Source organism: Protopterus annectens, chromosome 6.part0 (assembly GCF_019279795.1).
Source record: "Protopterus annectens isolate FY-2018-M chromosome 6.part0, PAN1.0, whole genome shotgun sequence".
NCBI lineage: Eukaryota > Metazoa > Chordata > Ceratodontiformes > Protopteridae > Protopterus > Protopterus annectens.
Genome location: NC_056737.1, coordinates 381,812,437 through 381,828,586, shown reverse-complemented (window position 1 = coordinate 381,828,586; position 16,150 = coordinate 381,812,437). Strand labels below are relative to the sequence as shown.

The window sequence follows — 16,150 nt, the reverse complement described above, 5'->3', positions numbered from 1 at the left end:
ATTAACCTTGCCTAAGCCCATCAAAGCACATTCTACAAAGTCTATAGCCACTTCAGCAGTCTTCCATTCCAGAGCTTCAGTGGATGATATATGTGCAGCAGCTACTTGAGATTCTCCCCATACCTTTATTACTCCTTACAAACTGGACTTGATCTGTAGGGGCAGATTATAATTTGGCTCAATGGTGCTCAGGAATATTCTTCAATGTGTCCACCCAAGATTTTAGGTAGCTGGGGACTCTGTCAAGGATAAAATGAAGATTGACAACATCAGATAAAGAAGTTATGTACTCACGATAACATTCCATCTGTGTTGTCTAGCTTCATTTATTCTTGACTTCCCTCCCTTCCATCTCCTGACCTTTAAGATTTTTTGGTGGAGTGGATCATATATCCTTGAATTATTATGATTAGTCAAGCACAATAGGTAAGGCTTCCATCTGGCTTAATTCCTATATATGTGTGTGTGTGTGTGTGTGTGTGTGTGTGTGTGTGTGTGTGTGTGTGTGTGTGTGTGTGTGTGTGTGTGTATATATATATATATATATATATATATATATATATACATATATATATATACATATATATAAATGTGTGTATATGTACTGCGGTGGTGGTGATGCGGTAGCGTTGTCGCCTCACAGTTAGACGTTGCCCATTCGATTCTCAGAGCGTCTTCTGTGTGGCGACATGCATGAATGGGTGTTCCTTCATTGAAGATTGTGCGTTATGCCCGGCAAGCCAGCATGTAAAAATCTACTGCCAATCATTAGCGGACCGGAGTTCCGCTGTGGCGACCCCTAACTGGGAAAAGCCGAAAGACACAACATATAAATCTGTGTATGTAGATATATACATATATATATATGTATATATATATATATATATATATATATATATATATATATATATATATATATATATATACAAATGTGTATATGTTTTATATGTTTACATGCTTTCTGCAAAGTCAGTCTAAGGTAATTGAGAGAGAGGGATTCTGGGTAGAGGTGAAGCTCAAAAGATTTTGGCTGCCACGAGCTGTAGTAACGGCTGAATCAGTGTTGATATCGGAACCAAAACCATCTGTCAAGGATAAATAAAGATAGACAACACAGATGTAACGTTATGGTGAGTACAAACATTTTTTTTAATTCATTCAAGTTTTTACACTACTTTCATTGTATTATTCTTTTCGGGTCTGTTCTAGAAATCACACTTGCTAGTTAGCATCTTTTCATATTTACTCATTAGTTTAGAGATCTTTATGGACTACTGGCTGGAACGTAAATTGCTTGCAAGAAATTATTCATCAGTGCTAAATTACTACTGAAGATCTCTGCAAAGTCTGTCCATGAAATCAAGTTATAATTGTAGTTAAAACAAGAGCCATTTTAAAATCCGAAGTGAATGAAGGGAGAAGTTTGCAAAGCTTGTTGAATATAAGTGATAGGAAATAAAGCTGTAGAAGCGAGAGATAATAAAATGAGGTATATCAAAGAATTATGGAGCAACACTATAGAAAAGAGAGAGGATTTAGTAGGAGGGCACTGTGTACGTAAAATAAAAAGATGGATTAGGCAATGGATTAAAGTCAAGGAAAGTGAGTAATTATAAGAAGACAGCTCTAAAAATTGGAGATGTTTGGATTAGGAAATGTAATCTAAATACAGAAGAGGACCAGATGATAAAAAAGAGCAATGAAAGAATAGGAATGCTAGATCTAGATGAGAGAGAAACTGAATCACTATAATACGTAATCCCAGCTGCTACTGTACTGAAATAATTTACCATAGGCTTCTCCTGTCATTATCATATTACACAAATGTCCTGTGCAAGCTATTGGTTAAGAATGATTTCACTACCAGATGAGACAGTAAGGGAAGAAAGAAATTTTACAAATCAAACTTACAAAGAAAAATAAATTTTGAAAATGATCTTGTCGGAGGAATTTAAAGCATTAGATAATGCAACTATAGCAGATACATTATTAAATGTGCAGCTGATTATTGACAAGATAGAGAAAATATGAAATGTTATTTTACAACAAATATAAAAATGAAATGAAAGAGAGTGAATGAAAGTTGTTTTTCACAACCAGAAGGGAAGTGGAAACGGGACTACAACGGATGATGTGGGTACAGGAAGAAACACAGGCTCTAAAAAGAGCTTTCAGCAAGATTAAACCTAACTTTAGAATGGATAAAGCCTGTGGGTGCAGTTGCCTATTTGGGACATCTGCCTACATATGGAGGAGAAACTTCCCTTTCTGGAGAGTGTATAAAGTTTTGTGTGCTTGCTGTGAGTTAAAACTGGTTGGGAGGTTAAAAATAAAAATGTACATAGATTTGTTTCTTGAGTGTTTTTATTGAAACAATAAGTCTGGAAAACTGTGACATTGGTTAAAACAGAGAGAAGCTGCAACTGCATAGACATTCAGCCTGCAAAACATCACTGTGTGTATATACTTTGCAAGTTGGAAATGTACATTAAAAAATAACATGTAGAACATGTAAAAGTAGTAGCATCTTATCAGAATGACAGCATCATCAATCATATCAACAAATGTGAATTGCAGTTTAAGTATGGACAAAATTTGAAAAGTATTGAATTATATTAAGAAGCATAGCATACAGTACAAATAGTAATGTTACAGGAGACAAACAGAAAGATAACAAAGGTAATACAGCAGTAGGAAAAATGAGGTAATCTAGTAGTAGGAAAACTTTCACAGACTATGGAAGGACAAGACCTGAAGAGAAGATGAACAGGTGAATTAAAGTGGAGGGATAAGCTTGAAAACATGAAATGAAAAATATAAGGTAGGGGAGAGAAGGAGTACACTAAAATTGCTGACAAAGTTAATCAACAAGATTAGAAAAAATACTATACTGGTGGAAGAGTTAAAAAATAATAGAGAAAATATAGAAGGAGGAGTAACCGAGAATAGAAAAATTATGAAGGAACAAAAAAAAATGCAAACACAAGACCTGCTAAATGGAGTTGCAGTAATGAGGAATAGGAGCTGCCAAGGCAGAGTTTCAGGAGGTTTGACACATTTAATATATAGTTTAGATAGAGTAGAAAGGAATGCCTGGTGTTTGGTGTTGCTATTACCAAGGTAAATGTAGTTGAAATTATAGACGAGTGATATAGAACAACAAACTGATTAATAGACTTATGTTCAGCAAATTTATCTTAGTTTATACTTGTGAATGGAAAACCCTTTACTCTTACATGGCTGGGAAATAGAAAGTGAAAGTGGTGAATATTTTAGCCATGACTGAGAACAGGGTATGCTTCATAAAACGTATCCCACGATAGTGAAAAGTTGATGTGGATAAAACCCTCAGTTTCAGGGACAACATAAAAATGTTGAAAATTTGAAGGCACATAAAGGATCCAGTAGAGGTTGGAAAAAGAAAAAAATAGCAGAAGACAAGACATTTCTTTAGTAACTGCATGCAGTACTGCAATAATATGGAGAAACTCAGTGCAGAATTAGTGTGGTTTGAGAGATCTCTGTAAGGAGCAAGGTTTAAATTTATGGTATAATTAAAAAAACTTCAAGGTTTTAAAACAAATCTAAGAAAGCTAGATAAGTTTTGGGGTATGTATAATGTGTTGGGAGAAAGACAAGGAGTAACAACTGATGTATGACATAATGCATGTTAGCACCCTGAGTTCCATTAAAGTAACAACAAAAAATATGACAGGTATGACTAAAACATTGAGAGGAAAAAGTTTTAAAATTCTTAAAAAATCAGAATAATGTTGCATGAAATCTGGCTGCTACACAGATGAGAAAACAGTACCGGTAGTGCAATAGATTACATTATCTTGGAAGAAAAGGTCATTATGGATTACTGTACCTCAGTACAAGTAAGGAATGAACATGATCATTTTCCATTTATGTTAAGCATTAACTTAAAAACTGTGAAAATATAGAGGTCAAATAATAAACTGGAAAAGAAGAAAATGATTAGCCAGGCAATAATCTTTAGGCAGTCGCCCATGTAAAATAAGAGCAGGTGACTGTACTTAAACCTTTTAGAACTAAAGACAAAAATCAGACGAACTTTTATAATCTTCCAAAAACAAATGAAAAAAGAAAACAGAACTTTAAAGAGTAGTTCAGGTAAATTCAACAAAGAATGGGAACACCTGAAAAAGAGTATTTTTGTAGTTTAAAGGACCTACTAAAAGTAATCATAAAGAGAACTTACAGAAATCTTGATCTGTGAAAAAGGTCTACAGAAAGGTGATAAGGACTGAGAAATGGTAGCTTTTAAAAAGAAGTGAAAACAGATGCTTGAGACAAAAATATATAAAAATGAAACAGTTTTGGAAAATGATGTCAGTGGGAACAAAAAATGTTCGGTTATTATATTGTACAAGTGAAGATTGGCTGAAATAGTATAGTAGGAAGTTCAAATGATAAGTATGCAAAATAGAAGCTGTAAATGAAAGGCAAAGATTCTTGATAAGGTATTTAATTCTGAAAAAAATTAATGCATTTTTGTGAATTGAAAATGAATAATAAAACACCTGGATCAAATGGGGTACCAAATGAACTTCACAAAAACACTTTGATACATGGGAGGAAATTTTGTCTTTTATGTTCAAGGAATTTGGAATTACCAATATTCTGGTCCCTGGAAAGGGGCATAGTAATCCCAGTATATTAAAAAGAACTCAGACTTATAACCCACTACTATTCCTTCAAGTCTAGGCTAAAAGAACATCTAACCAATAACTGGATCTGATCTTAGTACTCTTTTCTGGTCCCTTCTTCCACACTCTTAATAGACTTTCTCTTGATATATGTATATATATATATATATATATATATATATATATATATATATATCCTACTTCCCTTCCTGCTTTACCTACTTTCTAGCGTCACCTCTTTTTAATCCCTTAACATTCTAATGTCCTTTCTTTTATATGCTTACATTAACCTTTATCAATCCCAGAATTTGACTGAAATTTGCTATCTAGTTCTCCTGCCACAAAAAGTATATGGCTTTTATGACCTATTATTTATTCTGTTATATATTTTTCATGCATCATTATGTAACATGCACATTAGGAACTCTCTTCTGTCTTGTATATAATGTATGGTCAACTTTATTGCTTGCCTTTATATTTTGCTTATTTTTATTTTATTTTATTTCACATATTGTACTACATTATTGTATTAATATCTGTAACCATTGTTAAATTTTTAATTCTGTTTAATGTGTACTGTGGAGCTTATCTCCCCGGGCCTCCACTGAAAATGGGCTCATACCCAGTCGGACTTTCCCAGTAAACAAATGTCAAATAAATACATAGGAAAACTCCAGATATGTACTAATCTATAACTCTATTAGACACTTCAAAAAAGTTTCTCCATTATATTAGAAGAACTAAAAACAGGAACATTAAAAGTTAGACTTTCAAGCCTGTGATTTTCATATGGAGAAAGTAGGTCAACATCTAGTGCATGTTTTGTGTTGCAGCATCTCTCTGTCTGTTGCCCTCCCTGTGAGAGGACTAAAGATGCCTTCTTGAAATTTCAACTAGTTTATTCAGTTAAGTAGGTAGATAGACCTACCTAACTGAATAAACTACTTGAAACTTCAACAAGATGTCTTTAGTCCTCCCACAGGGTGGGCATGAAAGAGTTTCCCACATCTGCTAGCTAAAGTGATTTTATCTGGACTAATCTTTTTATACTCTGTTTCTTGTTATTCTTGTCACTCTCTGGGTCCCAGGTTGGATACAAGATCTAACCCGAGCTTTCTGAATAACCTCTGTTTTCTGTTTCTAATGTATGTGGACAAAATATAAAAGTAGTATCACAAGTCAAAATGGATGAAGTAGGAACAGAGAATTGCGTATTCGTCTTTTATGACAGTGCTTTAGTTAAGTTTACAAGGAGCCAGGATATTGTTATTATCCACCCCCCCAAAAAAAAAAATCAGTTTTAATTTGAAAAATAAATTAATGCAAAACAAAGTTAATGGCATTCCATAGAGAGAAAAAATACATTTTATGGATAACAATAAAGTAGGACAAGTAGATAAATTTAAGTAGTTAGGATTCACATTTTAGCTAATACCAATTTAATAGCACATGTAAATTACCTGACATTCCATTTGGAAAGGTTTGTAAGTACAACACTTAAGTTCGACATAGCATATGGGGGAACCCAGTGTGCTTCTTTCCTAACAGCATTTAAGATAAAAACAAGATATCGGCTAGAGTGCAAAGGTGAAATCTGGAATTTGGGGCAAAAAATAAATAAATAAATAACTTGGCAATAGTTAACCATAAATATTTCCATTTGTGTCTTTTCTTGGTTTCCCCATTCCTCTTATCTGTACAGATTTTCATAGAATTTCTCAAATATCACTTAATACCTCAGAAGAGTCTCTGTTTTTTTTTCTTCTTCTAGTCCTAGGCTCCCTTCCTTTAACAATACCTCTTTCTGTTTTCTGTTTCCTAAGTAAGTGTGCTAATAGTTTTTGTGCTGTGTGGTTATAAAAATATTTGCTTTAACAGCCATCTTTCTAAAGTCAAGCATATACTCCTTTATTTTTCCTGTAGCACTCAGCACTTGCTCTTCCTCTTGTTTTGTCAGAGTTCCTTCATATGAAATACTTGCCATTTGATAATCCCTTTAAATAATTCCTGTTTCTTCTTTGACATATATCTTTCTCTCTCATTTCTACCATATTTTAAATTTCATTTTCATTTTTATCTCGGGCCTCAGATATTCCTTCTGAAGAAGTGTGCATTTTCCCTAACAGCTGTTGAATAATTTCCACTGCCCATTCCTTAAATTCATGTGTTTTAACAGGTAAATAGGAAATATAGTGTCTCAATTTACTTGATTAACCTGTATATTTTCTTAGTCTTTATTAGCACATGGTTTGAAATAGTTACTGGATGTATTTCAAAGATTTACACCCATGCTGTTGTGAAATACAGTTTCTGTCCAGTATAACCCAGTTATTGTACCTTGGGGAATAATATGTAAATTCTGTCTGTATTCCTGCTAACAATAATTTCACATTTCTGCTCCAAATATTCTTGTATATTTCTTCAGAAATCTACATTATTTTGTTGAGTTTTCTCTTCTGTGTTTTCTTGATACATCTTCAGTCCCTACCTATAAATAATATTCCATGCTGGAACCTAATACTATCTCCCATAATTTTCTTAAACTCTTTAATAGTAGTTTTAGGTGGAATATAATTGTATGCCAGTGTAATTTTCCTTTTCTGCCAATATCCCCTTATTCTAACAAAGCTATAGTTGTTTTTCTTTTCCTCCTCCTCTTCTGTTGTTATTGGAGACCTTGACCCACTCAGTATTATCACCCCCAACCTTTTCCTTTGTCCCTGTTACTCTTGATGAAAACCATGCTGAAATCATTTCATTGCCAAATTCACATGACACCTTCTATGTAAGTTTGTCTCCTGTAACATTACTATTTGTACTGTACGCTTCTTAATATAATTCAATACTTTTCAAATTTTGTCCATACTTAAAATGCAATTCACATTTGTTGATATGATTGATGATGCAGTCATTCTGATAAGATGCTACTACTTTTACATGTTCTACATGTTATTTTTTAATGTACATTTCCAACTTGCAAAGTATATACACACAGTGATGTTTTGCAGGCTGAATGTCTATGCAGTTGCAGCTTCTCTCTGTTTTAACCAATGTCACAGTTTTCCAGACTTATTGTTTCAATAAAAACACTCAAGAAACAAATCTATGTACATTTTCATTTTTAACCTCTCAACCAGTTTTAACTCACAGCAAGCACACATAACTTTATACACTCTCCAGAAAGGGAAGTTTCTCCTCCATATGTAGGCAGATGTCCCAAATAGGCAACTGCACCCACAGGCTTTATCCATTCTAAAGTTAGGTTTAATCTTGCTGAAAGCTCTTTTTAGAGCCTGTGTTTCTTCCTGTACCCACATCATCCATTGTAGTCCCGTTTCCACTTCCCTTCTGGTTGTGAAAAACAACTTTCATTCTTTCAGTTAACTAATTCTTAGCCTTAGGAATGAGTGCCCTGAGTACCATTAAATGAGTAGAAGTGATTGACACTACTAGGGATGCATTTGCTTGCATTCCATTCAATGTATCAGACTTCATTTATTTTCACTGAATTGCTTATTATTTTTCCCTTAAGTGCTTATTTTAGTGCTTCCCATATAGATGTCTCGGGGTTTACAGTTCAGTTTAATATAGACAGATGTTATCAACTAGACAGTTTTCTTGCCTTTGATCTAAACTAGAATGGGCCCTTAGATTCACAGATGGTAGTGCATGGATACAGACAAGCATTGTGCACTATGTCTAGTATGCTGCCATGAACTACTAGAATTCATAGAAATGAATCACAGTTGTCCACCATGACATATAGCATGCATCCTGTTTTCTAACATGGCACACAGAATGGTGGATGTGTTGTGTAAAATGCCAGATGTCTTATCTTAAAGATGGCACAAATGGTTGAATGAAGGAGCATAAGGTGACACCTACTACAGGGACTCCTCTTGAAATTTTATTACCATGATGAGTATTTTACATTATTATATGTTTAATTTTGTGTGCAGCTAGGTGGCTACTCCCATTCTGGAGCTTGACCAATATACCTCACATTTTACTTGACACAATATTTACCATCCTTGGAGAAAGAGTACTACTTCTGGAGTTCTGAATCTTCTTGCAGCCCAGGTTTATTCCTACTCTTTGCTAATGTATTGGCCTTTTGAGAAATACTGTTGCCAGTGCATAAATCTGTTAATGTAAAACGTATCCACCTTTTTTATCACAGTGTGAATGTTATTTTTAATGTGAAATGTATTAGTTATTATGAAAACTCCATATTTTGTCAAAAATAGCTGGAGATTAGTAGAAAAAAGAGAGGTGGTAATTTGTATGATCTACGCATATCTCATACTAATTTTTATAGGTGTTTTTATATTTCTGTAGCTTCCAGCAGAGGATGAAATTTTGTCACAGAAACTGAGAGAAGAATCCAGAGCCGTATTTCTTCAGAGAAAAAGCAGAGAATTGTTAGACAATGAAGAACTGCAAGTAAGAAAACTGCACAACTGTAAACACTTGATGCTTACAAGTCATCTCATAATACACTGGTTATATATGTTATTTAATATTTTTTTTTATCTGTTAGAATTTGTGGTTTCTTTTGGATAAACATCAGTCTCTTCCTATGGTTGGAGATGAAGCGATGATTAACTATGAAAATTTTTTGAAAGTTGGTGAGAAGGCTGGGCCCAAATGCAAGTAAGTATGCTTTTCTGTGTTGTCAGACTGGATGCATGGCTCTTACAGTGCAAGTTCACATGTTCATCATTCCCACTGCTATGATAGGCATTAGGCTGTATGGGTTGTGTCCTGCTCAGGACACAATTGGCCAGCTTCCTAAAGCTCTTTCTTCGTTCTATATCCTCACTCAGACTGCTAATTGGACAGCCCTGTAGAGGGAAATCCACAGTCTGAGTGAAGATTTCTTTAGTACTGTCTCGCCAACTTGTGAAGCAGCAGCTCAGAGATTTCACAATAGCAGCAGCCCGCTGTCATCCTTGATTCTGGCAGATAAGTCCCCAGTGAGAAACCCCTCCACACACACTAATGACGTTTTAAGAAAATAATTTCTAATTTTTTTAACAAAGCTTTTTAGCAGTATTTCCCGTTTAAGAAACCAGATAGTTTTCTAATATCGGAAGTTTCCTTTCAAGGACCACTATTTGTAGTTTTAATACTATTTTGGGGGTTATTTTTGTGGGAGAATGTACTGTGTGTGTGTAAACTTTATGTATTTTATTGGAAAGTTGAGAGTCAGGAACTGTTTTGTTTGGGCAGGAACTCCTAAGGGGTATGCTAGTGCCTGTGTTCACTGTGTGACAACTTACCTGCCATTTATTTCTTGTCACAATTAATTTTGGAAAAGTGGTTTTGTGACGAGAATTTGGTGTGCTGCATATGCATTATTATGCTTTTAGGGACTGTGCATTTAAGTGTGTGATACTTGTGAGCATTGTTCAACAGCTTACCTTCCAAATGATTAATTCCAGTGAACCTTTCTGCTATGAAGACATCTTTGGTCACAGAATGAATACTTACCACACTCCAGCTGGTCCATTTTATGTTTCACCTGAAAAGACAAATATTCAAAGAGCCTTTGCTGACCCAGCAGGCTTGGTCAACATCTCAGCCTTTAGTGGGTGACTCTGTAGTGGCCATTAGTCACTCCTCAGACCACTCATTTACCTCTCCAGCTTTCTCCAGTCTAGTCCTTTCAGCCACCATGAACCACTGATTTGCTACATCCTCTTTGGCTGGTCGTGTCTGATCCAGGCATGGAAGAACCATTTTTCTGGGTCAGAGAGAAATTTTGGGAGTGTTACTCCATAAAGTCAGGGAAAGAGACCTTTTGATGGGGCAGACGTACCTCCTCCAAGGCTATCTACAGCTAAGCCTGTAAAGAAAAACAAAAGGTTAAACATTGTTCATCTGAAGACAAGATGTCTGTTAAAAAGTTGATTTTCTTACTTTAGCTAGGAAATTGTTGCAGGGTGTTAATTCTGGTAACTCCAAAAAAGGCGGACACACAAAGTAAGATAAAATCTCCACAATTTATTCTAAATCCACAAAGCTTTCAAGCAACAGCTTTTCATCAGTGTGTATATAAACAACTAATAAAACCAAGTTTAAATATAATCCCTTTCTCTGACAGCCAATAAAATTATACATTTAATTAACATCAAAAAGCATCGTAAAGCAATATCTACTAGTTATTCATAGTCATTTCAAATTCAATTGTTTTAATTTCAGAACAGGTTTTATGCTAACAGATGTATTAAGACCAGGACTTCGATCAGCACTAAGGCGTATAATCCACTCATATTCATGTAACTCTAAGGAGTTATTTATGTCACCTCCTCTCATTTGTTTACGATGAACATCTATCACTCTAAGCTGAAATGTATGGTCTAAACCTCTGCCCATGATATGTTGTACTAAGGCATTGGTAGCAATTTTCCTTCTAATGTCTGAATTATGCTCTATAATTCTATCTTTTAATTTTCTAGAGCTCTTGCCAACATAAAAAGTGGAGCATGTAACACAAGTAGCTAAATATACTATATTATTTGTATTACAGGTAGCATGACATTTAGTTGTTACAAGTTCACTGGTTACCGGATTTTTAAATTCATAGCTTTTATTAATAATACTACAACAAACACAATTATAGCAGGGAACTGCACCCGGTTTCATAACAGGCTTGCCATATTTTTGGTCTTTATAGCATAATTTCTGCTTCAGATTTCTACACCTTTTGTATGCAAAATATGGCATTTGACCTACAATATCAGCTATTTCTGGTATTGCTATAAGAATTCCCCAGTTCCTGGATAAAATCTCCTTCAGGCCTTGGAGTCTTCTGCCATAGGTAGTAACATAGCGAGTATACAATGTATTATTTCTAGTATTAGCAACTACATCATTCACTTGATTTATAGCAGAATAAGGTCTTGCACCTGTAGTTCTTTTCATAACTACAGCATTCCTTATTTTCTTTAAAACGTCATTATTATACCCACTACGTCTAAATGTGGCTTGCATAGCATCCATTTCTTTGTTGCATTTTAACATAATCTGTTGTTAATCTATAAGTTCTTAAAAATTGTCCCTTCACAACACCTTTGTGGAGATTTTATCTTACTCTGCGTGTCCGCCTTTTTTGAGTTTTTCTGCTTGTGGTTTTATGGTTCTCTGAAGCAGTTTACCACAGCACTGGTTTGGTGTGGGTTGTAGCTTTTATTATTTCCTGTACCAGGCTGGGCGCCAAGTAAGTATATCTTTTGTAAGATTTTGTGACACAGCCTGTTTTTTGGACAATATGACAAGCAACTATATGCTGGTATCTCACTACAGCAGTTGCTTAAAATGGATAGTAATCCGTTGCTAAGGAAAAATGCTGACAAATTGATGGGGACCAGTACAGTCAATGAACCAAGACAATGAAACATTTAAACAACTGCTCTACAAACTTGAGAAACTGGTTCAAATGTTTAAAAATCTTCAATGGAAAAGACTTAGTTTTTGTGCATACCTAGAATTAGGTATTGCATCACGTGGACTACGTATTTTAAAAATGCCATCCTATAGGAATCAACACCCCGAGCTTCTGGACAAATGGCAAGAACTAAATTTAAAGTTAAGCAGTGATTACATTAGGTTAATAAATGATTATTTCTCTAACATTGAATTGAACTTGCAAGATGACATCACTAAACTTGAGAATGAGATAGTAGCAAATCCATCATATAAAGATAATATCCCAATGTTCAATGATGTCTTGGAGCGTTTAAATGAATTTGACAAAAGACTGATGGCATTAAAAGAGCGTAAACTAAAGAGAGACTTGAATGATTACAGAAACAGCAATATTTTCTCGTGGCTGAGGGGACACTCTGAAAACACTATTAAGAAAGGGGGACCCTCTGTGAATATGCCATCAAGATCACTAGATACATTGGATTAATTTACTGTTAATGAATCTACAAAAAATGCTGTAATAGTAGAAGAAATCCCTATGAATATAAGTACCAATACTTCATCTGGTGAATGTATTCAGATAACGCCCACTAGCTGTGTCTCTGCAGAACCTCCCCCCGGACCATAGAATGGTATAATCCAGGAACAAGAGGGTTTTCAGAAGGTTCTGAACCCCGTATAGCTGAAGTTAGCAGAAATACTAGCAGTATGCAAGAAGGACGATACAAGGGGCAGATCAGCCAGTCGGAGAAGAGGAAGAGACAGAAAAATAAATCGAAACAAAAGCCCAGTGACTCGCAGAAAATGGAACAGGCAGAACAACTAACTGATTCATTGGTTGTAAATATTTCAGGCATTGTTTTATCTTTGGAAGATATTAATGTTCTAAATAAGGGCCTACAGTGTATACCGAGTGATAGCGATAGTGTGATGGATGCTGTCACAGATTTAAAGTTATTTATAAAAAATGTCTCGCTGAAATTGATTTTAAGAATGCTGATGCACCACAACAACAGGTATGTAAGAAGTCTAGTACATTTATTCCTTTCAATCCCCCCATACTAAATGCTTTTGCTGAAATGTGTGAGAGAGAAATTAGATTAATGTATAAAAACAAAAAAGCATATAAGTACTATAATTTAAGCCGTGGGGAACAGGATGCCTTAAATAGACTAGAAAGGCATATTGAAATAATTATCAAACAAGCAGATAAAGGGGGTGCAGTAGTAATTCTTAATTCTAGGGATTATGTAAGGTTTATGATGGATTTACTAAATGATGAAACTGCATTTGTTGAAATTAGTTCCACTGAAGTTTCTAGGATGATTACTAAAGTGAATATGGATATTTATGAACTGCAGTTAAATGATGATATTACTATTGAACTTTTTAATTATTTTAATGTTCCTTGTCCTAGAATTCCTGTCCTATGTGGATTTCCCAAAATAAATAAGAACTTGCATAATCCGACTGTGATACCCACTGTGTCAGTCTGGCTGGATTATTCAGCCTATTTCCATCTATTTGCAATCCATATTTAGCATGTACTTATGTGAAGTGAAAAGTTATATACAGGACACAAGGGACTTTTTAAATCAGTTACCTGCTTGTTATAACACTTATAAAGATTCAGATTATTTGTTTGTCACCTTGGACATCAAGTCACTTTTTATGGTTATTCCTGTAGAGTATGGCATTTAAGCTGTTAGGGAATTTTTATATAAGAATACTGAAATGTATGGTAGAGACATTGAAACATGCTGTACTTTACTTGAAATTATTTAAAAAAAATAATGTTTTTCTTTTCCATGGTGCTGTTTATCATCAGACAAGTGGCATTGCCATGGGGACTCCCATGGCAAATGCATATGCAAACATTGTTATAGCAAAGTGGGAAGAAGAGCATGTATATAATGACCTTATAAAATTTAACAAAGTATTGTTTTACAAATGGTTTGTGAACAATATTTCTTTGATATGGGATGGTGAGAGTGCACAACTAGAGCAATTTATTGAATTTATAAAATCTACAACAGACTTTTTAAAGTTTACAGGTACATTTTCCAAAGACAGTATCAGCTATCTGGACATTGCATTAATTAAAAACGAGAATAAGCAAATTGATACATACATCTATAAGAAAGACGTATATAAAAACAAGTATATTCATAAAAACAGTATGTATGCCCCTCATAAAAGTGTTGTGAAGGGACAATTTTTAAGAACTTGTAGATTAACAACAGATAATGTAAAATGTAACAAAGAACTGGATGCTATGCAAGACTCATTTAGACGTAGTAGGTATAATAATGACTTTTTACAGAAAATAAGGACTGATGTAGTTATGAAAAGAACTACAGATGCAAGCCCTTATTTTGATATAAATCAAGTGAATGATGTAGTTGCTAATACTAGAAATAATACATCATATACTCACTATGGTACTACGTATGACAGGAGATTCCAAGGCCTGAAGGATATTTTATCCAGGAATTGGGGAATTCTTACAGCAATGCCAGAAATAGCTGATATTGTAGGTCGAATGCCATTTTTTGTATACAAAAGGTGTAGAAATCTGAAGCAGAAATTATGCTATAAAGACCTTTCTATAAAACATGGCAAGCCTGTTATGAAGCCGGGGACAGTTCTTTGCTATAACTGTGTTTGTTGTAGTATTATTAATAAAAGCTGTGAATTTAAAAATCCAGTAACCAGTGAACTTGTAACAATTAAATGTCATGCTACCTGTGATACAAATAATATAGTATATTTCGCTACTTGTGTTACATGCTTCGATTTTTATGTTGGCAAGAGCTCTAGAAAATTAAAAGATAGAATTATAGAGCATAAGTCAGACATTACGAGGAAAATTGCTACCAGTGGCTTAGCACAACATATCATGGACAGAGGTTTAGATCATACATTTCAGTTTAGAGTGATACATGTTCATCATAAACAAAAGAGAGGGGGTGACATAAGTAACTTCATAGAGCTGTGTGAATATGAGTAGATTATACGCCTTACTGTTGATCCAAGTTCTGGTCTTAATACATCTGTTAACATAAAACCTGTTCTGAAATTAAAACAAATGAATTTGAAATAACTATTAATAACTAGTAGATATTGCTTTTAAGATGCTTTTTGATGTTAATTAAATGTATAATTTTATTGGCTGTGTCAGAGAAGGGGATTATATTTAACTCAAACACAAGAAAACCAAGAACCTGGCAGAGAACACTGTAAAGAGAAGAATCCACAGACACGAACTCCCTTCGGATGAAAAATGTATTCAGACAAGTTAATCGCTTTCTTCAGTCCAGTCAGCTGACTTCCTCAGAACAAATGGAAAAACACACAGATAGCCTTTTATATTGAAAATAAGTCATGTGGCTAACTAAAGACTGCCAAAAAACATTGTAAAATTGTTAAACATTATAAACATTGTAAAAAATCACAATACAATACTTTTGTCAAAACCACATCTAAAAGGTGTATGTAAAAATAAAAAAATGAATTTAAAATATATGTACATGCGTATATAAATATATATGTATTGTATATTAAACTCTATAAGAAAGCAACCTTAAAAAGGTACTAAAATTAATACTGCCATTGAGTTCAGGGAAAGTAAGTGCATCTAATTTTAGTTGCCACCATAATTCCCTGAACTCGAGAAAATCATTCCATGGTTCCACGGACCCCCCCCCAGGGTCTTGTAGAACCTGTTCTAATACTAAAAATTTAAAATCATGTTCTGGAAGATCAATGGTTTGTTTATATAGCGCATTAGCACTGTTCCCCTGTTCTCAGATCTGTAAGGTGCTCATAAATTCTTTCTTTGAGACGTCTCTTAGTTTTACCAATATAGTAACCACTACACTTTGTACATAGGGCAGCATAAATCAGCCCTTTAGTGTAACAAGAATATCTCCCATTAGATTTGATTAAAATATTATTAATCATAACTTTGTCTAAACATAAAATAAAGTTACACTGTGCACAGAAACCGCATTTCCTAGTGCCCACGTTACCTTTAAACCAGTATT

At 34.3% G+C, this 16,150-nt stretch overlaps 1 protein-coding gene across 2 annotated transcripts in view; it reads left to right on the top strand.

The window, feature by feature from the left end:
* The window catches only part of PPP2R3C (protein phosphatase 2 regulatory subunit B''gamma), a 912,006-nt gene that overhangs the window by 168,775 nt on the left and 727,081 nt on the right, over window positions 1-16,150 (top strand). For both annotated transcript variants that reach the window (XM_044074122.1, XM_044074123.1), the window contains 2 exons: window positions 9,012-9,116; window positions 9,214-9,326. In XM_044074122.1, the coding sequence (XP_043930057.1) occupies window positions 9,012-9,116; window positions 9,214-9,326 (218 nt within the window). The remainder of the gene's footprint in view (window positions 1-9,011; window positions 9,117-9,213; window positions 9,327-16,150) is intronic.